Below are 25,599 nucleotides of genomic sequence, written 5' to 3'. Positions count from 1 at the left end.
CTGGTTTCCTCCAACCTCCCAAAAACCTGCCTGTAGGTTGACTGGCTACACTGTGTGAATATGGGTGTGCGTGATGCCCTGTGATGGACAGGTATCACACCCAGGGTGTATCCACGCCTCACTCCCAGTGTTCCCGGGACAGGCTCTGGATCCACTGCAACCCTGTCCGGAATAAACCAAAGCGGTTTACTGAAAATGAACGAATGTATAAAGCAGAAATATCATTTAAGGATATCTCTTCTGTGAAAGAAATGATAAATCTATTCTCTTTTAAATGATAAGCCTGGAGGAACTAGGAATCAGGGATGTGTTAGGAATCAGGAGTTTGTTTTGTGCTTATGTTTGGGTTAGGAATGAAAAGTTTTATGACCAGCTCACGCGTCAAAACGCAGCAGCATGTTCGGAACAATATGACGTCATGAAACAGCCCTCAGCGCCGTCACGTGACTTGTGTCTTTTTTTTTTTTTTTTTTTTTTTTTTTGTAGAGCAAGTTTCTGAGCGAGGTCGAGTAGAAAGAGACGCTGCGCCTCGCACGAGCAGGAGGTGGTGATGATCTGCGCGCTTCACGCATCACACGCATTCAGCCCGCATCTGCCGCGCGCACAGACCACCGCATGACGCCTCTGGATGCGGCTTAATGCACGCTCTGCGCTGGCACTAGAGGGGGTCAGGATGCCTTTGTGTGCCTTTGGGTGCAGCATCCTTCGCAGAGGAGCTTCTATAATGCTGTGAACGGGGACGTGAAGATGGCGACGGGAGCAGGACGGCAGCAGCAGCATCAGCAGCAGCAGCATCAGCAGCAGCATCCTCCTCCTCCTCCACCTCCTCCAGGAAACCCTGCTGCTCCTGCCTCCTGTGCATCAGGAACCAGTCCGTCCTCAACATCATGCAAGCTGCTTTACGAATCAGGGCTCGCGATGGAGTACTCACACGAGCTGCACCTGAAGATGAGCAAGAAGATAGCCCAGCTCACCAAGGTCTGAATTCTCGATTATGCACGATGATCATTGCACACTGCTCACATTCTCATCACATATTGCTTGCATGCTGTGTATTTTCGACGTCAAGCCACACTATGACCTCATCATTAGCTTACTGCAATCAATGAACTTTTTTTTTTTTTTTGCATGCATACATGCATTGCATCATAGTATAGATTTTAACATTCTAACATGTTGCCTATGTGTATATATGAATATTCTGTGTATATGAATATTCTGTGTATCTGAGACCTTAAGGCAGGAAAGCAATCTATATAATGTTAGAATATACAACTCACTGCATGGTTTTCTTGTGTAGTGCAACTCAGAGTCCCAAACTGATAATGAGCTCATTGGCAACACTAAAAAAAATTCACCAGAAGTTTTTTTTTTGTTTTTTTTTCAAAGCGGATGTTTTGATGCTCATAGCCTGGCAACATTAAAAGGCATAATGAATTGAACAGTTTACAGTATGCTAATTAGACAGGATGAGAAAGAGTGTGGGATGAATTAAAGATGAAAAGGAGAATCATTCTTCACCGCAGTAAGAAACCCCCGAAGCAGCAGGAAGCAAGCAGTTACTGAGTTGGAGGGAAAAAAAATGAAGCAAAGTTTTCCCAAATATACCGTAATGTAAGCAATAAAACAACTACGTGCCGTTTTCCTACAAGTGTTTTAATTCCTCTTATAACATAGCAGTTTATAGTTACATTTAATGTCGTGGAACGTCTGCAAAACAGTTACTTCCTGTTATCACTTATGTTATAGCAGCTATAAACAGTCATTCCCTCACTCTCTTTTTCCTTTCTCTTGAAGTTATAAGACCGAAACCAATCAGCGTGTCATGTTACCAAGAAATGCCAAAGTGCAAATCTTTTATCCTGAAGACTTCCCATGGTGGAAAACCTCTGAAACTAGAGACTCCTTCCAAAAATGCAAAATAAACATACACAGAAAATGTCACCACATCAACAATTACATCTTTTTTTAATCTGTATTTGTGGAATGTTTACAATACACGTCCCTGTGTAAGTTGTTACTATAGAAACTATAACATATTTAAATGAGGTCATTAATATAAACCTGTGATTTGAAATACAGCTGGAACGACTGTCAGAGCTGCTGTAATAGAAAATGAATGCACACCTTTTGACCAATCAGAACTGAGAATTATTTAATTCCAGTTGTTTTAGTCACAAGTCTGTATTAGCATCCAGTATGTTTTTATAATATATCAAGTATAAAAAAACAATAAAGTTTTGTCAAATTATATTTCTTGAAAATGAGTTTTTTTAGATAACGGCTCTCTTTTTCGCTGAACTTGCGCAGGTCATTTATGCACTCAACACCAAAAACGATGAGCACGAAGAGGCCATCCGATCCCTGAAGGATGCTCATGACGACGAGCTCGAGCATGTCCTGAGCGAGACGCGTGAGAAGATCCTGCAGTACCGGAGCAGGATGGGTGCCGAAGCCGAGTTGAAGCGCCGACTCCATGCTCTGGAGGAATCTCTGGAGCTGCACGAGCAGCTGAAACATGAGGCGCTCACTGAGTTCGAGCTGTACCGGCGTCATGTGGAGGAGATGCGCCTCAGCTCGGAGGAGCAGCACTCACAGCGTGTCACTTCCATGCAGCATGAAGCCGAGGAGCTCCGCTGCGACTTCGAGGAGAAGCTGCGCTCCTTCAGCCAGCTGGAAGCCCGAATCGAGCAGGAGAAGCAGCGAGCGATGGATGAGCTCAAATCCATCCATCATCACGAGCTGCAGGAGCTGATGGAGAACCATCAGCAGAGCCAGAGCGCCTCGACGTGCGTAGATCAGGAGGAGCTGATCGAGCTAGAGGAGCTTATAGAGGAGCTGAAGCAGGAAAAGGAGAACCTGGAGGAGGAGTATGAGGCAAAGCTGGACGATTTGCGTGCATTCTACGAGCGCGAGCTTGAGGCTATGAGGCGCACGCAGCAACTCACAACCGAGAACCTGTTAGCCTGGAAGAGGAGTGAAGTGGAGCTCAGGAAGGATTTTCAGTTGCAGGAGGCCGCGCTGCAAAGGACGCTGTGTAAACTCCGCTCTGACCTGCACCGTGCACAGGAGGAGGCGCGCGAGAGCCGGGACAAGACCAACAGGCTCCAGGCGTCTCTCAATAACGCCGAGGTCACCATTCAGGTCATGATCCATATTCAGCTAGTAAATATAATACAGTCAGATCTAATGGATTAGGATTTTATAAGAGTGGTAAATCAAGGCAACTAGAATTCGAGTATCATCTTCATGACGCTCTGCTGATTAAAGTGAGAAATCTTAATAGAACATAATAGAAATCTTTCAAATATTCAACTCCTTGTTGAAATAAGTGCAATAATATTCTGGCTATTTATCGGAGTCAAAGAAAGAGCTTTTTATTCCTGAAGCAAGCGTTTAACCCATATGCAAATGATCAATTAAAATGACTAGTAAAATAATTTATTAACTATAAGAACCTCCTGGCTTTGCTTCATGGACCCCCGGGCATCTCCATGGACCTTCTCTTTAAGAACCACTGTCTTAAATAATAAATAAGTGTTCAAGATTTCAGCAGAAGTCTATTCATCTTCATACACTAGGCCTACTATAATACATGACATGACTAAAAAACTTTCACAGACTTAAAGTTAAAATTATAGTCATTAAATTAATTTTTTTAATGGTGTTTCCTAAAATAAAATTATTATACACTAATGTGTTCCTTCACAACACAAAAAATTCAAATTGTGTAAATATGCAGATTGAAAAATGCTCCGCCCACTGCTCATGGTAAACAGGTGTCACATGGTTTGTATTTACATACTGAATCATGATTGGCTGTTATATTTTCTGATGCACTAATGCTCACTTTTTCAATTTGCACCTTTCATTGCAGTATTTTTTTTTTTAAATCTTAAACATAAAACCCTGCTGGTGGTGTAAAACAGAAGGGAAAAAATATTAATAGAATAATTAAATATTAAACCTCCTGTTTTACATTTTCCTTAAAAGTATAACATTTAACATTAATATTACAATAATGATATGAAAAGTAATGTGCCAGTAAAATCAATGATAAAATAATCTAATATCTAATATCTAAATATAATTGAAATGAAAATAAGTACATTAGATTTATATTATAGTAATCATTATATTATATTGTAAAAAAAAAAAAGATTTATGTTTGGAGCTGAAAGTAGCAATGTGAAATATTGTTATAATATCTAAAGAGAAGGCTTGGGCCAAAGAGACAGAAGAGAAGAGTAAGCAGTTCCAGAATTATTGGCACCCTTAGTAAAAAAAAAAAATTATGAAAAATGTTTTCTGAAAGTATGAGACATATTTAACTTTAAATTTCAGTAAACATATTAAAAGAAATTTAAAGAATAAAGAAATATTTAAAAGAAATTAAAAAACAAATTGGTGCTGAATTAAAGGCATGATATTAAAATAGTGTTTTTTTTCTCTGAACAGGAGTTACATAAGCAGCTGGAGGAGGCCATACAGGACGGAGAGATTTGGGTGATGCAGCTGAAGGATACAGAGTACGAGTTAGAGGGTAGCAGAGATCGAGTGCAGCAGCAGGCCACGGAAATCCTCCACAAAGCCAGTAAATGAATTGCCTCTGGGACGCAATTACAGTCCCCCACAAACACACACACACACACACACACACTCACACACTCAGTCTCACAGAGACAAGATGGATGGCACAGAATCCTCTCACCTCGTTCTGCTTATTAATTGCTGTTTGGTTATCTCACTGTTATGCCTGATTAAGAATTCAGGGATTTTAACTTCAGAGATTTCAGTGGAGTCACTTCATTACATTTATATTACAATTACATTTACATTACATTTACATTTACATTTACATTACAATTACATTTACATTTCAATTATGTTTACATCACTTTAAAATTAATTTACAATTACATTTACATTTTTACATTGTGTTTATTTTCTGGCTTGTGTCTATCTATCTATCTATCTATCTATCTATCTATCTATCTATCTGTCTGTCTGTCTGTCTGTCTATCTGAGTCATCTGTCTGCCTGTTTGAGTCATCTGTCTGTCTGTCTGTCTGTCTGTCTGTCTGTCTGTCTCTCTTAGTCATCTATCTATCTATCTGTCTATCTATCTATCTATCTATCTATCTATCTATCTATCTATCTGTCTGTCTGTCTGTCTGTCTGTCTATCTGAGTCATCTGTCTGCCTGTTTGAGTCATCTGTCTGTCTGTCTGTCTGTCTGTCTCTCTTAGTCATCTATCTATCTATCTATCTATCTATCTATCTATCTATCTATCTATCTATCTATCTATCTGTCTGTCTTTCTGTCTGTTTATCTGAGTCATCTGTCTGCCTGTTTGAGTCATCTGTCTGTCTGTCTGTCTGTCTGTCTCTCTTAGTCATCTATCTATCTATCTATCTATCTATCTATCTGTATATCTGTCTGTCTCTTATAGTAGATTATATGAGAATATTTTTTCTTTATTCATTTCTGCTTTTCAGTGAATGTTTATTTAAGCCAATTATTCTTCTCACTTTCTTATGTGTATCTGACAGCGTGTCTTTGTTTTCTGTCTCAGGTCAGATCGGCACTCTGCAGGCCACTCAGATGAGTCACGAGGCCACGATTAAGGACCTGCAGCAGGAGCAGGGTCGTCTGAGAGAGAAGATCGTCCAGCTGGAGGAAGAGAAGGACAGACTGCAGAGTCAGAGCCAGGCTTTAGACGAACAGCAGCGCCTGCAGATCCTCAACCTGGAAAAAGTGGGTCATTTTGTTCTTCTCCTGTCCTAGCTCTTTTTATAGATATCATTGGATCTATTACTACTGAACCACTAGTCTATCCTCAGCTTTAACCTTAGATATACCGGTAATAATAATAATAGGAAGTACTGCATAATTACAGATTGCATATTATTATAAATAATTACAGATAACAACGCTTAGCGGAAGTTATGAAATCATCACTTCTCTGTGATTGTGGCCACTTTCCTGGTGCATTAAAGCCCGTCTGTGCTTCGTTCACAGTCCCTGTGTGAGCAGAAGCAAACATACGAGCTGGATTTGGCTGAGGCTCGGGCTAAATACGAAGAGGAGGCCACTCATGTGAAAGAAAATGAAGCCAAGGCTCTTGAGGAGGTCATGGAGAAGCACAGACTGCAGCTAGAGAGCGCATACAGCGCAGCAGAGAGAGAGAAAAACCAGCTCATTAACGTAGGTGCTCATATTATTAGGAAGCAAATGTTTTGATGATCATAGAGAAAAGACTGAAGGCATAGTGGATGGTTTATAGTATGCTAATTACAAGAAGATGAGAAGATAAGATATATGGCTGCTCAGGATGGCTCGGCTGGATGCTGTTATCCATGTATTGATTTTTAAAATTTGCTATCAGAATAAGTTTGGTCCTAATGCCTGAGTGCATTTATTTTATCAGCTGGAGCAAAGATGCTGCGTGTGACGCATTAGCCTCGTTTACACTTTATCTTGACTTCAGCAGTGCTAAATGATACTGCATTGCAGTTTAAAATGTTCTTGTTTATCTAGTCAGTGTGTCGATTCATTTTTTAGAAAAGCAGCTCTGACAAAAGTGCCAGCTGCACAGTTTAATATTAATGCTCTCGTTCTGAAACGTTATTGTTACCTAGTGCATGGCGGATGCTTTACATAAACGGATTTGAAAAATGCTTGTAATCTTTGATATGGTGAAGTTTTCTGTGTGGAGATGTTTATTTAGGATTTATGACAGGAGTCTCCAGTGTGATCGCTTTGTAACAGTCAGAGGTAAAGCTGTAACTTGTAAACTAAAGAAGGATGTTTTTGCAGTAATTAATGCCGTGTGTGTGCCAAGACAGTAATATCAGTATCATGTTTAAAAAAAAAAAAAAAAAGAAAAGAAAACACATGACTTCTAATCTGACCATTCTCATTAGGTACCCATGTATCCGATCAGTGACCACAAAGTGGTTCAAGTCTGATTTGAAAAGATTTTTATGTTCACAAAGGTCTGAAAATGTCTGTCACATTTAGGAGAAAATAAACCGGTTTCTCTCAAAGCAAATTGCAGGAAATTCCTTCCTTCGACAATTCATTAGGGTCTTAAACCTGTTCAGTCATCAACACATACCAATCCTGTGTGTTTCGCTCTTGCTATTTTTTATGCAGTCATCATGTTTACACTTTTCTTTGGTTTCAGGAAATGAAACAGCAGTATGAGATTCGGCGGCTCTCGCTGGAGGAACAGAAGAGCCGCATGCAGCAGCAGCTGGACACTTTCCGCGAGGAGCTCACTGCCAAACTCAACATTGCCAACCAAGAGGTACGAAAACACACACTACTCTACAGCAAGCATGGTGCTTAACAATAATTTGAAGAAGATAATGAATCAAACAATTTGTACAGTCATAACAACTCGCACAGACTAAATCAAGTCAGAGCACAGATTCTCGACTGACCTATCATAACTATCATAATATACTATTACCATAATACCAGTCATGATATTGTAACATGATGTAGGTGTGCACTCAAAGTGTGGGTATTAGTGGTTTTACAGTAATTGTAATCCACTGATGGGGTCAAAATAAAAAGTTATCAAGAGCATGACCATAATAAAAACAAGAAACTAGGAAAATAGAAGGAGCTATAGGACAAGGCCAGACTTAGAAACACACCTTTTACACATACAATACTTCATGAACATACAATGAAACTAAGATGGAGTACATACACAGAGTAATGAGGCAACAGTTGAGACTAATTCTAACTGCAAGAACAGGAAACTATGACCATACAAGGAAAGTGGAACCAAACTAGAGCGAATGTGGAATATGTGGGTCAGCACAGACAGAATCAGGATCTGGATGCTGTGCCTTGTAGACATTGAAGCAGTTAAAATGAGTAAAATTAGTGGTATTTTACTCATTTTATTTTACATTGTGGTAAAATAATGGTTGACCTGTAGCATATTTTAACTAGCTATATCTCAGGTTTACTAAATGTGATATTCAAGGCTTGGAGTTAGGTGATATGATCTTGAATTTAACAACAAGTTGGCTCAAATTATAAGCCAAGATACTGAGTCTGACAGTACAATATTCTGTATAAGGCGGGGTTAATACAATAAACAACAATAGCCCATTTTCTTTCAGGAAACTTGAAAGTGTAAGGGTACGACCCCCATTTCGGTGTTAACCTTGTGGGTCTGACTTTTTTAAACAATAATACATTTGATTTGGTGTAAATATCTAAAAATTATTTTATACAACATATATTTATACATTTATACATAACAACAGACTCGTGTCTTAAACTGGCTTTGATCAATAGTCATCATAATAAAGTTGCCTGGGAAGCTGTCTGCCTTTGGGTGAATGCCAAATGTCTCTATCATTACAGAGAAACCATTTCCTTGCCTTAGTGGTGCACTTGTATAGCGAAGATAATAGGTAAAGACATAACTTCTACTACTAAATAGAGAATCTTGTGCCTGGCCAAACCTCCCAGATCTGAGCTATCAATGTGCTGGCACTACTGCCCTGGATGTATGCCCAGTTTTGACAGTGGGTCTGCCAACCATTACACCACCAAATGAAATGCTGTCAGTTAGAAGGTTGTAGTAAGGCCCACCTGAGGGAAAATCATGCATGGCAAAAAACAGCTCACCCTTTGTGCATACATAACTGACCGTCAACAATGGTTGAACAGACCAGAACACAGCAATATCTGAGAACTGTCAAGAAAGACTTAAGCCCAGGTGGACCGCCTCTCAACTCCTGCTGGTTGATAGATATTACACTGTAGGGCCACTAGTCCTCAGTATCCCTGTAACACCAGATATTCCCCCAGCTTGTGAGGGAAGCATTTGTGGTGATTATCTCTCTCCGGCAGGGAACAGCCGACAACCGCACTCATTCTGCCCTGCACTGCCAGCTGGCCAATAATTGGGCTTCCTCTACTAAGACAGGAACATTTAAGTCCATGATGATTGGGGTCCAGTTGCAGGCCAATGATCCATCCCAGGAATGCCCTTCCATCCCAGAAAGTTCTGTCAATCCTTTGGGAATTACAGTGCAGATGCTGTCATCAATCCAAGCATTCTCTACAAAAGCCTATACCACAGGCTGGGCCCCGGCTAAACCTCATTGGCAAGCATGATAATATCTGCCACAATGGGGTGGAGCATTCTTAGTGATGTCCTGCTTCATGCTGAGGAATAATGGAATCTGCTTTGGTAATGGAGACATAAAAATAAGAATCACATAGGTCCATGGATGTGACCCAGTCCTGTGGCTCTTAGCATATGAAATGAGAGGACCTTCAGGAAACAGTTCAATCCTTCCAAATTTAACGAAACCTGGATGAATACCTGCTATGCTTATTTGAAACAAGAAAATGTGTTGATTATTTAATCAGAATAGTACCCTGTTTAGAAGTGTGTGCTCCACTTCTCTACCTTTCTACTTTTCTTGAGACACAGACCAGGCAAGGTCAAGCAACAGAGCACACGAGGGATAACAAACAACTCAGGGCTATCAGTGCTACAGTGCTCAACAACACTTTAAAATGATGCTTTTAATATCAGAAGTGAGGATACACTCACCAATGTAGAATGGGGGCTCACCCATAGGGGCACCATATATATCAGCCAATCAACAAATGTCAATCTTCATAAGGTCCTGGGAATTTCAGGGGTTAGGGGAGGTGGTGGAGAAATAAGCAGAGAAAGGAGTGTATATTGTTCTGAAATAAATAAAGATGTTATGAAAAAAAGAAAAAATATATCTAGGCAAGTTTTGTTTCTGTGATGATTAAGTGATTTTGCTTGCCCTCTTTTTAGGTGTCTCATCTGAAGGAGCTGGTGAGGGAGGGTAAGGCAAACCTGGATTCAGCTGAGAATCATATCTCTCGTCTAAAAGAGAACCAGGAGAAGCTGCTCGTCGAGCTGGATGCTGCCAGAGCCAGAGTGCGAGAGACCAGTCACGTTCTCACTGATCTACAGGTAGGTTTTATAATCCAGAAAAAAATAAAACCTATTCGCTCATCTTTGGCATGAAGTGATATGCCGAATTTTGATATATCACGATATAGTCCGGTGGTAGTCCGGTGTTTCAAATAGTGCTATGTCTGCTACTAATGGTCTCCACAAAATAAACAGAACTTGAGCAAACTGTCAAGAATAATGGGCAAAATTATCAGGATCCAGATGTGCAAAGCTGATAGAGACATCTGCCAGTAGAGCGATAATTGCAGCCAAAGGTTGGTAGAACTAACCTTTGCATAAAAGCCAGTTACAGTTCACTTCAGTATGATGACAGTGTGTATGTAAACACACATTCCAAGGGCACATCATACAACAGTGACTAGTTCTAGTTCGTTCAATTTTCTTACTCTAGTTCCTAGTAGAATACTTGTTTTTGGCTTTGACCTACCAGCCTGTCCCTGGATATTGTTAATAGATCTGCCTGCAGCCACACCATCTGCTCATCTTCATCAACCCCTGCTATGAATGTTGATTAGAATTCTCATAATTCACAGATTCTCTCTAATAAATGCATGTTGAGTATGCACTTGTGTCACCTCTATCCTTCAACTGCACACTACATGTTCAGAGAAGACCCTACGCATGGACATTTATGAATTGGCATTTACATTTATTAAACGCTTTTATCCAAAATAACATCCAATATTGATCAACATCTGAGCTTTATTCAGTCTAAGAGAGCCGTTAAAGAAGCTGACTGATGCAGTTGCTACACGAATACGTTTCCAGACAGAACAAGAGTATGATACATATTTCAAAAAATAGAATATATCACTCAGAAGTGCTGCATACATTAATCACACAGCAGTCAGTCAAACTATAAATAATTTGGTGTTTCATGATGAAAAACATGATATGAATACATAGTGCTTCATTTGTGGAAAAAAATGATGTCACAAGTGAGGCAATATGTATGCATAATAACTTCACAGCACAGCTGGGCATCACACCATTGTGAGGTGAATTGCTGTGTTTAAAAAGCAATATTAAGCCCTATTCAGTTGTGAGTGTAGCCCATGATGCTAATTTCCTTCAATATGCCTAGGCTTAGCATGCAGAAAACAAAGGTTTCTAATGATTCCTGTGTGCAATCAACTGTAATCACTCTGTCTTTAGCAATAATGATCCATTATACACACACACACACACACACACACGGCTGTTGCTTTTCACAGGAAGAGATCGAAAGCCAGAAGCAGCAGCATGAGGCCAGGATCATCGCCATCAAAGCTGAGGAGAAGCAGAAAATGGATAAAATTACCAAGGAGCTCGATCAGAAGTGGACAGACGCTCTGAGGTAGTGTAACCAGGATCCACATTGCAGAAATGTCGAAGATAATACACTATATGGCCAAAGGTTTGTGGACACCTGACCATCACGCCCATACCAACAAACTTTTGGCACAAAGTTGGAAGCACACAATTGTGTAGAATGTCTTTGAATGCTGTAGCATTATAGTTTCCTAAGGGATCCAAACCTGTTCCAGCATGACGATGTCCCTGTGCACAAAGCGAGCTCCATGAAAGACATGGCTTACCAAGGTTGGAGTGGAAGAACTCGAATATCCTGCACAGAGCCCTGACCTCAACCCCATTGAACACCTTTGAGATGTACTGGAACACCGACTACAATCCAGGCCTCCTCGTCTCACATCAGTGCCTGAGGACTAATGTTCTTGTGGCTGAATGGGCAAATTCCCACAGCCATGTTCCAAAATCTAGTGGAAAGCCTTCCCAGAAGAGTCAGGTTAGGTGTCCACAAAACCTTGGCTGCATATTGTTGCCTATATATTGATTGCTGATTTTCAATCTCCATCATGTTCTTCTTACATTCATACATAAATTGCTCTGGTTTCAGTTAGACCAGTTAGTTTTTTAGTGTACAAGACAGCATAGGTTGATTTGAGGCTCCAAAAATGAAAAATTCACAATGTCTTTTCTGAAGTTTGCTTTTACTCCGTTGTGACCTTACAGCATCAGGGCCCCTGGTTCAATCCTGATCTCGAATTACTGTCTCTGTGGAGTTTTCTGTTTTCCCAGTGTGGGTTTCCTCTGGGTTCTCTGGTTTCCTCTCACCTCCCAAAAACATGCCTGTAGGTTGACTGGCTATGCTAAATTGCTTAGATAGGCTCTGAATCTAGCATGACTCTGACCTGGATCATTTCTTACAAGCCAAGAAAGATACAAGCCAAAATTAATCGGAAGTAATTATTTTTTTGCTGACTGGTCCCTCTAACACTTACACGCTAACGCTTTGTTGATCACTATAAAGAAAAGGTAAAAGAATTTCTGTTGGACACTGATGTTAAGGTTAAGGTTATGGTTAGCGTTTGAGTTATTTATCTACAGAAGAACCCCACAAAGATAGTAATGTGTGGTGACAAGATTGTGTGTGTTTGTGTGTGTGTGTGTGTGTGTGTGTGCAGAGCTGAGCTGAAGACGCTAAGAGAGGAGGTGACAGATGAATATGAGGCTGATAAACAGGCGGCACTCAGCCAGCTATCTCAGCAGAGAGATGTGGAGATCATGGCAGCCAGAGAGAGCTGGCAGAGGAGGGTGGAGGATCTCCTGGAGCAGGTAGCGCCCTCTCACAGTTCTCACCTTGAGAAATGTTTGTCATTTGTCTTAATTTGTCTCAATTTGCGTCACTTTGTCACTATGTGGTTTGACATCTATGTGAAAGAGCAGCATTAAAACGCATCTGCGGTGATGAGGCACTGCTTGCTATAAATAAGTGAGATTAATATTGCGAAGCAGCCGTTATATATCTGTGTATAACCCAATCACCATGACGTATATGACAATTTCTGTACACGGCGACAAATAGTCACGTTCAGTAGGCAGTTACAGAGAATGTAAGTGATAACGCCAGAGAAAGTGTTATCAGAAAATAATGAAGAAAAACACAAACCAGGGACTGTTATTGTCTCATATCAGAGTACTTACTGACATCCCGGACGGCATTATCTCACCATGTTCTAATCATTTTTTAATTAATTACATTTTCATGCACTGCAACACATAAATCAATCCTTTCTCTGTAAAGCCAACTCTTTCCTTTCCTTTTCTTTTTAATTTTGGGGCAATAATTAAGTTGATATGTCCCAATATATTTTAAAACAGACTACCATCCAGTTAGAAATTAGTATGAATATTTTTATGGCAATGGTATACTGTAAACCACAATTAGTAAGTTATAATTAGTTATAGTTCCTATAACAGCACCACCTGAAGTCTTTTATTCCCCTTATACCACAGCAATTTGCCAATGATTACAATTTGAATTATTAATGAACACTTTATTTCTTGTATTTTACAATGATTTCTCTCGCTACTGGAAACCTGGCTAGTGTTCTAGCATTTATTTCATTAGACTTGTTCATAGAAGGGTTATTGTTTTTAAATATTCCTATCTAAGTCTAATGTGGTATTATGCCAAATTAATTGAAAAAGCAATAGCAATAAAAGCAATGAAGCAATAAGGTCAGTTAATTTTTTAAACAATATTGTTATACAGTGTGGTTATAATATTGTTTAGTATCTCGAAAGCTGCTCTACAGCAGGGCTCTTCAATCTTATCCACAAAACCTGGACGAACGTGGCTGCAGGCTTTCTTCCCAACCAAACAGGAGTCATACCTGATTCCAACAGTTTAATTAATTCATTTGGTCTCCAATCAACTATTAAGTGTGCTTCGTATTTGGTTGGAATGAAAGCCTGCAGCTACACTGGCCCTTTACTGATAAGATTGAAGACCCCTGCTCTACAGCTTTCTGTGGCCGGGAGCCAAGGAAGCAAAATTGGCTGTGCTCTCTGGCTCGGAGGGATGGCATTACTCTCTCTCTCTCTCTCTCTCTCTCTCTCTCTCTCATCTGTGAATCACAGAAGAACTTAGAGACTCACATCTGTGAGCTCATGTAGGCGGAAGAGTTGGAAAGGTGGAAGAGTTTGCATTTGGTTGGCTTCATGTCTCTCTGAGCAAGCATATGTCAGCCTTCACCCTCACAGTTTGGTAACTGTCCTATAATACGGATGAGCAAATTTTATTCATTTTTATCACATGCTTTTTTCCGGAATATAGAGCTGATCAGAAGGATAAGAGCCTTGCTCTGGACCCAGCACCAGCTCAATTCTTTTATAGACTATCCTCTGACGTCTCCAAAAATAGTCCACTCTAATTTTTAATCCGAGTCTCGAAGAAATTCTGATCAATCCCACCCACTCTTGCAGTGGCGTTTGTTTATGCAGTAATGTGCAAAAGTCTTAGGCACATGCAAAGAAATGCCGTAGAGCAAAGCTGCCTTCAAAAATAATGAAGTTAAATGTTTCTACATTTAAAAAATTCTCTAAAGAGCAGTAAACAGTAATCAATGAAACCAAGTCAGTATTTGGTGTGATGACCATTTGCTTTTTAATTGCAGTTTTATAAGGAAATGAGCTGTAAGTGTTACTGAGCATCTTGCAGAAGCAGCCACAGTTCTTCTGGAGACTTTGACTGTCGACTCGCTTCTTATTTTTGCAGCAAAACCCAGCAGCCTTCATTATGTTTTTATCTGAAAAGTGTCTCTTATGTAATCTGCTGCTTTCTTTACTGACATACAAACATTTTTCTGTAATATTTAGTTTTGTGCTGGAAAACTAATGTTTGGAATCTAAAATGTTTTTGTAGTGACTCAATAATGTAGAAGTCATAAAATAAAAACCTATAAGAAGGTTTGTACTAAAAACTAGGGTGCCTATAGGGTGCCTAAGGCTTTTGCACAGTACTGTACATGCCGAAAATATTTTCTAATAAACCAAATTTGCCAAAATATAAGTCATTTAAACCAGATCCAAGTCAATGAGTGTGGTAAACACGTCTAATATGCTCCCACGTTAATCAGCGTGGCCTCACGAGCTTGATATCTGTCTGGCCACTCCCATTTGCATGAAAAAAAACTTTTTTTATTGAGTCTTAATGAACACCTCTACCTTGTGATATTCATTGTAATGTCAGTACATTTTAGTATTTTGCATAATAGAAAAGCCTTATAATGTCTCTTAATACAACATAATCTTTCCTCTCCTATACTGACTTGTTCCAGGTGAGTCTCTTCTCATGGAAACTTCTTTCACCTTCTTTCAGTTTTCTATTTGCAGCTCGACTCATGAGCAAAGTGTAGAGTGTGCGTGTTTCAGCGCTCAGTGCTCAGTGCTCGCACAACAGAACTGCTCTCTTGTACATTCTTTCACACTTTCTATTAAAGACAAATTAAATAGATTTAAATCAGTGTTGCTTGTTTTGTAGTAAGGTGCTGTGATCGCTCCTAGATGTTCTCTCAGAGCTACAAATTGCTGTCTGCATTGCGTTAATCGGAAATTGTGTCCAGGTGTCACATCGTCTGTTGTTGTTAGCTAAACAACTTACACTAGGCTTACGTCACATAGTGTCACATGGTATCGGCTGATGGTCCGATATCCAATCAGAGTAAAAATACAAGTGGGAGTAAAAATTGTAACAATTATTTTTTTTTAAAAAAGAGGAAAGATTTCCTGAGAGCATAAACGAGATTCGTCGATATTTTTAAGACACCTGTTGAGTATATACTGAGATTACCATGCTGCAGTTTACATAAGGTAAAATGGTGTTCGACTGTATCAGGTGTTTTTTCTATTTCTATTACTTATTTAATACACTTAACCAGCTACACTATAGTGACTAAACCAACAAGATGAACAGCTAATGCATTCTCAGTGCATATCTCGTGTGTGTAAATTTACGAGCTGCTGTTGTTCTGAGTTAGCATGAAAATTAACTTGACAATTAGCAAGCTAAGTAACAATTATTTGAGCTACTTAGCTATAGGACAATCTGCACACACACACACACACATGAATAGCACAAGTTTGTGCTGTTTTCAAAAGAAACAAATGTGTAAAATTTGGTGTATGACATACGTGATGTTATGTGTGTGAAACAGTCTGCAGTGTGTGTTTTGTCCTCTGTAATTTCTCCGTCCCACATTTCAAGCAGACGCCTGTATTAAGTGCCTGCTGGCAGACAACATGCTGTAATTCAGCCCTCACTTAGACATTAATCCTAAATGAAGTTCTATTTGGAGCTCAGATGTTGTCAGGGATTAGCTGGTATTTTGTCAGGATACGCCAACAACCCAATGAACGAGTGTGGGGTAAAATAAATATAATTTAAGCCAAATATTTCATTGGGTGGCACAAATCTCAAAGCAGTCAGCGGTGTATGTTTTCCATTCCCGGTGCGTTCATCTCACAAAGTAACATGAGGGAATATGACAGCTTGTCCACTGCACTATCTCGGTCTGTCATTTAGGAGAAGAAAAAAGCTGCTGGCTCAAATATCTGTCGATAGCTCTGCTGTCGTCTTTGAGATTGCATTCAGTTTTTTGGGGTATTTTTCTTTATTACACTAGAAGTACAATTCTTTGATGTGTTTTTTTTTTCTTTTTCAAATAATAAAAAAAATCCAATTTTTTTTCCTGCTCAGTCCTTAATGGTCTACTACTAATTACATTCTTAAACTTTTTACATTCTCAAATTCTCAAACTTTAATAAAAAAAAATTTAAAAATTTTTTTTTCAGTAGTCTATAGTGCAAAACATTGTCGATTGACAACACAATTATTAGTGCGTGACAAGATAGAATACAAAAAGTATTTTTGAAAGCCAGTTAAGTAAGGAATAATACATGACAGAAATAATCAACAAAGGAGTGGTGTACTTTTTATCCGTTTATCGTTACTGGCTTGTCGGTGAAACAAGTTTCTGTTATCTCTTACGTTATAGCAGATACAAACAGTCATTTCCTCACCAGCTCCTTTTTCTTTTCTCTCTTGAAGTTTAAGTCAATAAGACAAAATAAATGGAGTACTCAAATTCCTCTATCCCTTGTCAAGAAGTGTAGAGACTACTATACAGTGCTGATACTGGAGACTCCTTACATTAATGTTAAATAAATGTCTCCTTACAGACAGAGGTGATTCTATAGTTGGCACTTTTTTCCTCTTTATTGCCATTATGTACCTAGATGTGTCAACTATAGGATGACTGTCGAAATGAAAAGAACTGACTGATGAAAATGTTAGCCTTATATAGTGTTATATTCAGCATGCAGTTCTAGATCAAGATTCCCAATTAGATAAACCATCATTACATCACTACGACAAAACACCTTTGGTAAAATGTTGGCTTTTATATTCTCTATAAACTTTACGAATACGAATTCTACCAAGAAAGTTGCTAAATAATTAAAAATACATGCTCCAGACAAAGTGCCAACTCTTAAATAGCTGCTTATCTGCTAAAATGATGTTAGGCTAGCATTACATAACTTCATGTCTTAGCCTAAAGCTGTAGAACCTTCATTATTTTTGTTATTAGATCATCTCCATGACTTACCACAGTTCTTGTTCGTCTTTTCCTCTTCTTCTTGTTTTATCATTCTTTTCTGGCTTCAAGATAGGTAAGCCATCTTCATTTTGAAATGGGCAGCAATTCAAAATAAACTTGCGCAAGTCCCACATGCTAGCGAGATGAGATTACTTTTAAATGGGGTTCCTGGTGTAGAGCTGTTCATTACCCCGGGCCCCAAGCAACTGTCCTGTAGCTATGCATCTGTATTTTCTAACATATTTAGCTATGGTTTTTTTTCATAGGTTTCTAGATGACAAACAAATATTGCTTGGTGTGTGCCTTTTATGTCCAATAGAGATCCTTCTCAAGCCATACACAGATTTGGGTAACCACATTATGCCATTTTTTGCCCCACCCTAGATTGCCACCCCAGTAAAACCATTGGATCTAACCTGGCCACACCATTGTAAAAAAGTCTGCACCCTTCTCAACACCGGCTCTCTGGTGGGTCTGGGATGTAAAATTTTTAGTTGCTTTAGTCACAACATAATCACTGAGCTAGCAGTGCCAAGATTAAATTATTTAAATCCACATTTAGATGATGATTTGCTGGCTCCACAGGCATGATGTGATTTCCTGAAACTGATCTACAGAAGATGAAGCTGCAAAGAAATCTGATTTTTGTTGGCCTTCCCATGGATCCGGATATTGCATCTTGGTTCTTGCAGGATGTAATTTAGTACTGTGTTATTAACAAGATGTAGTCGCAGGCCGTAATCCCGTTTTTATCTCTGAGGATCTCTGGTTTTTCAGGTGGCCCTGCAGATATTACATAAATGCCTACAGCTATTTTAAGGCATCTGAGTGCATCTTGGTGTTTTAGAAAGAATGAAGTGAATATTTTATAAGATCAGTGCACTTGCTGTCTTTACTTTTGAATTTCGTCTTACATAAGGGTTCATGTAAAATAATGTATTGATTTCTACAAGGACAGAAATGATGCTGTGATCCGTTGGTCATGTCTGGCGTTATGAGTCATGTTGTAAACTGCATTATGTAAACCACTCGGAGTTTCATCTCTGTAAATGCCTTCTAATGAAAAAAAAAATCCTATTACCTAGAGGAAATAAAAAATTACATTTCTTTAAATTGCATAACAATTTTAAAGATACAGCCAATATATCCTATCTGTCAGGCACAGACACACTTTGGAAGCAAGTATATGGTTTTATTGACCAAAGCAGACAAATCCAAAAGGGCAAACCAAAACAAAGTCAGTAGACAGGTAGAATGTGAGGTAATCAGTAGAAAGATGAAATTAAGCTAGACAGAAAATCAATCAACAATACAGACCGGGATAATACCGAAAAAGCATATACACAAACAAAAAGTTCAGTAACGTCACAAGTAGAATGAGAGTGGCAAGACTTCGCAAAAACTACTGTTGTTATGCTGTGTACCAGAGCTTCAAAGTGTGTATTGAGAAATTAGGGTACTTCTAGTTATTACTGATAAGTCAATGGTCCAGGGAACTAGAATGTGGTAGGAGATCATGTGATGAGTCACGTAACCGGGTTTGTAGTTTGTTATTTTGGGAAATCTGGGAGTTCGTGTTGGTGGAGCAGACACTTTTTTTAAAACATTTTTTAAGGGAAATGAGAGCTAATTTAATTGGATAGTGTAGAGGCATGCCTAACCACACTTCTTCATAATGTATTCCTCTTGTCTCCACCCCTTTTTACACTTACACTGCCCTGGGCTTCAGTTCTTTATTGCGATTGTTGTTAAGTAGCGTTTGTTCATTTGCTTTGATATTACTGACAGTGTTTGTGTGTGTGTGTGTGTGTGTGTATGTTAGATCTCCTTACTGAAGCAAAGTCTGGAGCTGCAGCTCTCACAGTCGAACAGCGCTCTGCAGCAGTTACAGTCTCAGTTCACTCAGGAGCGACAGCACTTGGCACAGGAGCTGCATGAGTTAGCGCTGGAGCATCAACAACGAGAGTGCCACCTGCAGGACGCCCACTGCTGCACCATGCAGGAACTGGAGGAGGAGCGCCAGCTTGAGCTTAGGGTAAGCACACACAACACACACACGTGTCTGTATGTTGACTGAGCTAAAGCAAATACTTTCTAACTCATTTAAAGACAAGAAGTGCTGCTATGTTTACAGTTCATGCCTTGAGCAGCCATGTTGATTTGACGTCACGTGCTGAACTCGGGGTTGAGACCTTTCCGAGTTCCCAAGTAGGAATTCTGAGTTGAACAGGTTTTCCTGTTACCTAGAGGAAATTAAAATGAAATGAGCCCCCCTTCAGTGGCCCTCTGACCCAGGTTATTTCTTTAAATTATATAGCAGATACATCCAATACATCCTAACTGGGAGGCACAGACACGGTTTGGAAACAAGTGTATGGTTTTATCGACTGAAGCAGGCAAATCCAAAAGGGCAAAACAAAACAAAGTCACTAGACAGGCAGAGTATGAGGTAAGCATCAGACAGATGTAAATATGCTTGACAGAAATACCAAATGATAATAATAGCAAAAAAAGCGTACACAAACAAATGACTCAGTAACATGACTAGTGGAACGAGAGTGGCAAGACTTCGCAAAAACTACTGATGTCATGCTGTGTACTGGAGCTTCAAAGTGTGAAAAATTGAGAAAGTAGGGTACTTCTAGCTCAAGTAGGAATTCTGAGCTGAACAAGCATTTTCTTTGGTTTTTATTCTTTGGTCGGATGTCAAAAATTACAAGTTACAAATTTAGCAAATGCAGCACAGGTTGAATTTTTCCTTTGCTGTATTTTTCCATGCTGTAATAGTTTGCATCATGGTTCCAGTAGCACCCTGCTAATACTGAACAGGAACTCATCCAGGAACTGGATGAAATCAGGTATTAGTTCCTCGAGCTGGACAGAAAATTTTCTATTGTGTTCTCAGTCCAGAGTGTTTAGCCTTAGTCACTTAGATGTAGCTAGTATGCTGATCTAGGCCTCAGGAAGGTAGGAGAGATTTCTGGAGTGTTCTGTCACCTTGCGAAAGGTTGAATGTTATTAAAACTGTGCGGGTGTAGTTGATGATGTAATGAGACTAGAACAAGCAGAAAGCATCATGCAGAGCCTAAGAGCTTTTTTCTCAAGCTGGTGGTCGAGAGAGTCCTTTTTATAAGCTGCTTTTGGCTTGGATTACCAAAAAAATAAATAAATAATGCAGAATGGTAGCTTTCATCTCATAACACTTGTGTATATAATGATGCAGGCTTCGGATGGCCTGTTTTGGGGCTTTTGTGGGTGGACTGTGGGATGCGCTTGGTTAAAATAGAGCAGCTACTCAGCAGGCATTTGGTAAAAGTGTGAGAAACGGATTTGTCACGATTTGTTGCATAATGAAAAGTAGGAATAGCTTTTGTGTAATGTTGTGTATCTGCGTGTTTGTCTGCTATAAGGCAAATCACAGGTTTATACTAACATTCTAATTTGTTATCGTTTCTATAGTAACAGCTACTTCACAAGGCTAATAATGAACGAATTAAACATGTTATTTAACAAAGTAAAACGAATAGCCGTCTGTGAGTCGATGTTTATTTAATTTTATGGAAGCCGTCTTTGTAACAGTGAAAGTTTCTGTTGTTGATTATTTTGCCATAACAGCACACCCAAAAGTGTTTTATTTCTTGCATAAATTTTAACATGGACATTGTTATTGTAGTGTTAACTTTGCTAGAATTCAATCAAGGATTTAGGCGACTTGGTCCAAACTAGAGTTAATACAATTAATACTGATGGCGTAACACCTATGGTTGTGCTCGGTGTGTGTGTGTGTGTGTGTGTGTGTGTGTGTGTAGGAGCTGGAGGACCGGCTGAAGCAGGAGCAGCGTGAGGAGCTTCATGCGTTGAGAGAAGCCCACAGACAGACGCTGGAGATCTTGCAGCAACAGTCTGATCAGGAGCTGCAGACTCTGCGCTTCGAGCTCGAAGATGAGGGAAAGGCCATGCTGGGTATGATTTAACACACACACACACAAACACACACACTATTACCACACTAGTCCACCATTCAGTAATCATCATAAGTGTTACGCTGAAACATACCAGGATGTGATTCACAAGTGAGCTTTGAATCAGTTACGGTTGTGTGTACAGGACAAATGTTTCACCTTTTTGAGTTTTGTATGCCATTCATTTGATTGAATATCTCTCTGTGAAAAGTATAATAAATATAATGGGAACATGTGTTTTTGTTTTTAATTAATTTAACAAGAACAGATTTTTCAGTCCTGTATTACTCTCCTGTCCTAACAGCCCTAAAATGAATTCATTTCTTCAACAATTTTAGCTGTTTTCAGATTCATTGAGCAGCAGATGGTGTCTATTATCTGTTGTATGGTGAAAGTGGCAAGACTTCGCAAAAACTGCTGATGTTATATTGGGTACCAGAGCTTCAAAGTGTTTATCGAAAAACTAGGGTACTTCTAGGTGACGCTTTGTATCAATACATCAGTACTCCAGGAAACTAGAACAAGGTAGCAAATCATGTGATGGGTCATGTGACTGGGTTGGTAGTTGTAATATTAAGGCACTCGTTTTAATATGTTATTGTTTTTATAGTAACAGCTTATACACAGGGACTTGTACAGAGGACACTGCACATAATCTAAGACTAATAATAAACACATTTTTAAAAAAACATGCTGTTAAGTAAAGTGATTAATCACTGTGTATACAAAAATAATGCACATAATGGGGGAGTAGCAGTACTCCGCTGTGCATTGTGTCACATTAGACCCTCCAGGCGTGCATTATTTTCATACAACAGCACAGTGATGTTGGAGTGAGCTATTCATCACATAGAATAAAAAGTATTTTGTTAATAAGTGTTATCAGTGGTAATGCTGGCAAATAGTTGTGGTATAAGAGGAATAAAACACTCTGGAATGTTGATTTTGGAAAATAACTTCTAGGTAGTAACAGTGAAATCACCAAACTGGGATAGACTCTGGATATATATATATTCCGGTTTGTACTAACTCTATATAAATTCCTGTATTAGTGTGTTTCACATGTATGCTTGTGTGTTTGTGTGTGTGTGTGTGTGTGTGTGTGTGTGTGTGCTGTAGCCTCTCTGCGATCCGAGCTGAATCACCTGCATGCTACAGCTATTGAGCACCTGAGACAGAAACACCTGCAAGAAAAAACAGTGGCCAAAAGAGAGGTGGACAAAACAGTGGAGTGCTGCAAACAGCATGTAAGTGACACCCACACACACACACACACACACACACACCCACACACACACACACACACACACACCTCTATACCTACTCATTCACTTTACACACATTGACTGCACTACAGACTGCAGAGCTCTAATCAAATCTGCTAGAAACTGAAAATAAATATAGTTCATTACACCACAGTGCCACTGAATTCTCAATTCTGATTGGTCAGAAGGTGTTGATTAATTTTCTGTAACATCAGCCTTGAGAGTAGCTCCAGCTGGGTTTATATCAATGAGCATATTCTAACAAGCTGTCTTAATAACTTCAAGAGAAAGTGAAGGATTGAGTGTTTATATCCGCTGTAATGTAAGCGAGAACTAGTTGATGGTCCACACCATTAAATGTAACTATAAATGGATAAAAAAAAAGTACGTTTTGTTGAAATAATAAAATTGTTAATGTTGGCAGATGTTGGCAAAGAGCAATAAAACACTTCAGGACATGCTGTTATAGGAAAATAACCAACTTCAGGGTGTTGAATTCAGTAATTGTGTTTATTCCTTACATTGAATCCAGACCTGATCGACGCACCATCTTACTCATTTAAGTTTACAAAATTCATTGTCCTTCGATCCAAACTGTTTATTGTCAATTATGTCAAAATGTCTTAAACACTACTGATTATGTCTCTCAGTTTGGTAGCAGTTCTCCTTCTTTAATTACTGTAATATATTTAAGGCTCTCATATTCTCAAAAACACAAGAGTCATAACTTATACAATAGTTGGCCAAGTTTCAGTGGATTCTGGGTTTCAGTCTGTGTCCTGGTCAACCCTTCATTCAGGGCAAGAATATGTTTAAAACTGCACACTACAATCTTGTTCCTAACTCTGAATAAAGCCTCAGAACTCAAACATACTCTCTGGGAAATGTTTTATTACCACTGACATCTCTGGCTTGCTCATTCGAGGTCTAGATCTGCATGTGGATTTCTGTAAAATGAATATAAACATAACATGGCTAACTCAGATAAATGAACTTGACAAGATATTTTAGAAAAGCACTCATGCAACAGTTAGATCTGTTCCACTAATTTGATTGGACAAGCAGCATTCCAAGAGTTTGTATCACTCCGCTTGTCTGAATTTTCTGTGTAAAATTCCAATTTTATAGCACTAGTCAGTTACTGAAACTGTTACTATAGTAAAGTTAGCAAAATCATCAGCAGACATGGAGGATGATACATTTTTTATGAATATAACTTTTGACCTAAAATATGAACGCTTGTCAGACGAAGATGAAAAGGAGGAAGGGAAGCCAATTTCAACCATACCAACCAAATTTCAAACAAACAACATATCGGAAGATTTAGACATTCTGGTGAAAAGCCAAAATGAATCTAATACTGCAAGTCAAAAATTATGATTTAACTTTAAAATCATCAAAAAGTAAGAGTTAAGGGACCTTTATGGATCCATTCAGACCAGTAAGGGAGAGTGCTGACACTGGAGACTCCTTCCAAAAATGGCTAAATTAGCAAATATTGCCGTGTATCTTTTTTTTTAAAGTTTGTTTATGTGAAGCATTTATGTGAACCTTTTGACCAATCATAATTAAGAATTAGACACACCCACCAGCACAATAATGTAAAAAGCCAAATAGTACACATGGTTTGCACAAATTTTAGCAAAGAAACAAAAATAGGTTTTGGTACTCAGTTTTGGAGCTGACTTTATAATATTTCATGAAAGATGACAGGAATTTATAAATCATATAAAGAGATGATGTTTAATGGTTTACAGGGAGCGAGTGAAGACATGCATGCTGACTCTGTTCCAGTTTTACTTTGTAGACAGAAAGATAGATACGCAAATAGAGAAAGAAACAGAAACACAGAGAGATGATGAATCTTCCTAGCTGGATTTATTAAAAAGCAGAGGATGCGACGCATCTGTGCCTCTCCCTGAGTTAAGCACGGAAATAAACGAGGCTGTCACGAACAGATAGCAGCTACAGGAGCCTGAGCTCGCTCGTGACAGTGATGAATTTGCTTCAGGATAAGCCCCACTTTACTGGAAAGTGAACAATGAAAATGAAGAATAGGAGAAGTTAGTGTCCTTCGCACATTTCCATTTTCACATTAATCTTACATTCTCTCTTATTCTTTCTGTCCTTCCTTGTGGGGAAGCTATAATATTAATAATACAGCACAGTGCTTAGCTGTTTCGCATGACATACCTGTTTAATATTTTGCATATGCAGTTTCTAAAAAATTCAGTCGAATCTGTGATGAGTAGTGCACTGTGCTTTTTTTAATGTAAGCTGAATTTAGATTTTCAGGTTGTGCTTCAATTCTATTTTTAACGCCCTCATTATCTTCCTCAATCTGGCTATAGACTTCAGGAAATGTAGTGTAATGTACCTTCTATTTTTTTTTACTGTAAAAAAAATAGCAGGCAAGGCTGTTTAAAGATGTAAACAAGGGCAATAAAATACTTTTTTTTTTTTTAAATGTGCTAGATTCAAATCAGATTTTATGAATTTTGTGTAGCCAATTAATCAGATATTACTCATTACTTTATATTTTGACTTAATTTCAAGCCAAACAGCATTCAACATGTTCAGAAAAAAAGTAAAGTTAAACTAAAAAATGAAGAATAATCTACAAACGACACATAGAAACGAACAGCTTCGAAAAGTTCGGCCATTTTGTTTTTAGCCAGTAGCTGCACTGGAACGAACATTAAAGACTATTAAAGAACATTAAAAACATTAAAACTGAAAGATAGACGCTTTAGAGAGTAGATGTACACACAGCGTCTTTTTAGTTCTGCATTTTCAAACCATTTCAACAATCTCAAGCTAATGTAATAATAGTCAGGGTTTGCTATTAGCGTCTAAAAACAAAAGTGCAAGAACTTCTTTTCTGACTCGCCATTTTCCAGGGATTTTATATGAATGAGAATGTAAGAAATAG

The 25,599-nt window shown here is 38.8% G+C and overlaps 1 protein-coding gene across 2 annotated transcripts in view; it reads left to right on the top strand.

The window, feature by feature from the left end:
* Positions 1 to 493: 493 nt before the first annotated feature.
* The window catches only part of fam184aa (family with sequence similarity 184 member Aa), a 37,425-nt gene continuing 12,319 nt past the window's right edge, over positions 494 to 25,599 (top strand). For both annotated transcript variants that reach the window (XM_026926044.3, XM_034307815.2), the window contains exons 1-12: positions 494 to 978; positions 2,311 to 3,144; positions 4,459 to 4,594; positions 5,577 to 5,758; positions 6,023 to 6,208; positions 7,191 to 7,313; positions 9,834 to 9,995; positions 11,213 to 11,334; positions 12,464 to 12,614; positions 19,263 to 19,475; positions 21,250 to 21,403; positions 22,522 to 22,649. In XM_026926044.3, the coding sequence (XP_026781845.3) occupies positions 748 to 978; positions 2,311 to 3,144; positions 4,459 to 4,594; positions 5,577 to 5,758; positions 6,023 to 6,208; positions 7,191 to 7,313; positions 9,834 to 9,995; positions 11,213 to 11,334; positions 12,464 to 12,614; positions 19,263 to 19,475; positions 21,250 to 21,403; positions 22,522 to 22,649 (2,622 nt within the window). In that variant the 5' untranslated portion in view covers positions 494 to 747. The remainder of the gene's footprint in view (positions 979 to 2,310; positions 3,145 to 4,458; positions 4,595 to 5,576; positions 5,759 to 6,022; positions 6,209 to 7,190; positions 7,314 to 9,833; positions 9,996 to 11,212; positions 11,335 to 12,463; positions 12,615 to 19,262; positions 19,476 to 21,249; positions 21,404 to 22,521; positions 22,650 to 25,599) is intronic.

This window comes from Pangasianodon hypophthalmus, chromosome 10 (genome assembly GCF_027358585.1).
Source record: "Pangasianodon hypophthalmus isolate fPanHyp1 chromosome 10, fPanHyp1.pri, whole genome shotgun sequence".
In the NCBI taxonomy this organism is placed as follows: domain Eukaryota; kingdom Metazoa; phylum Chordata; class Actinopteri; order Siluriformes; family Pangasiidae; genus Pangasianodon; species Pangasianodon hypophthalmus.
Note: the sequence above shows the minus strand (reverse complement) of the source record. Positions and strands in the feature narration are given on the sequence as shown.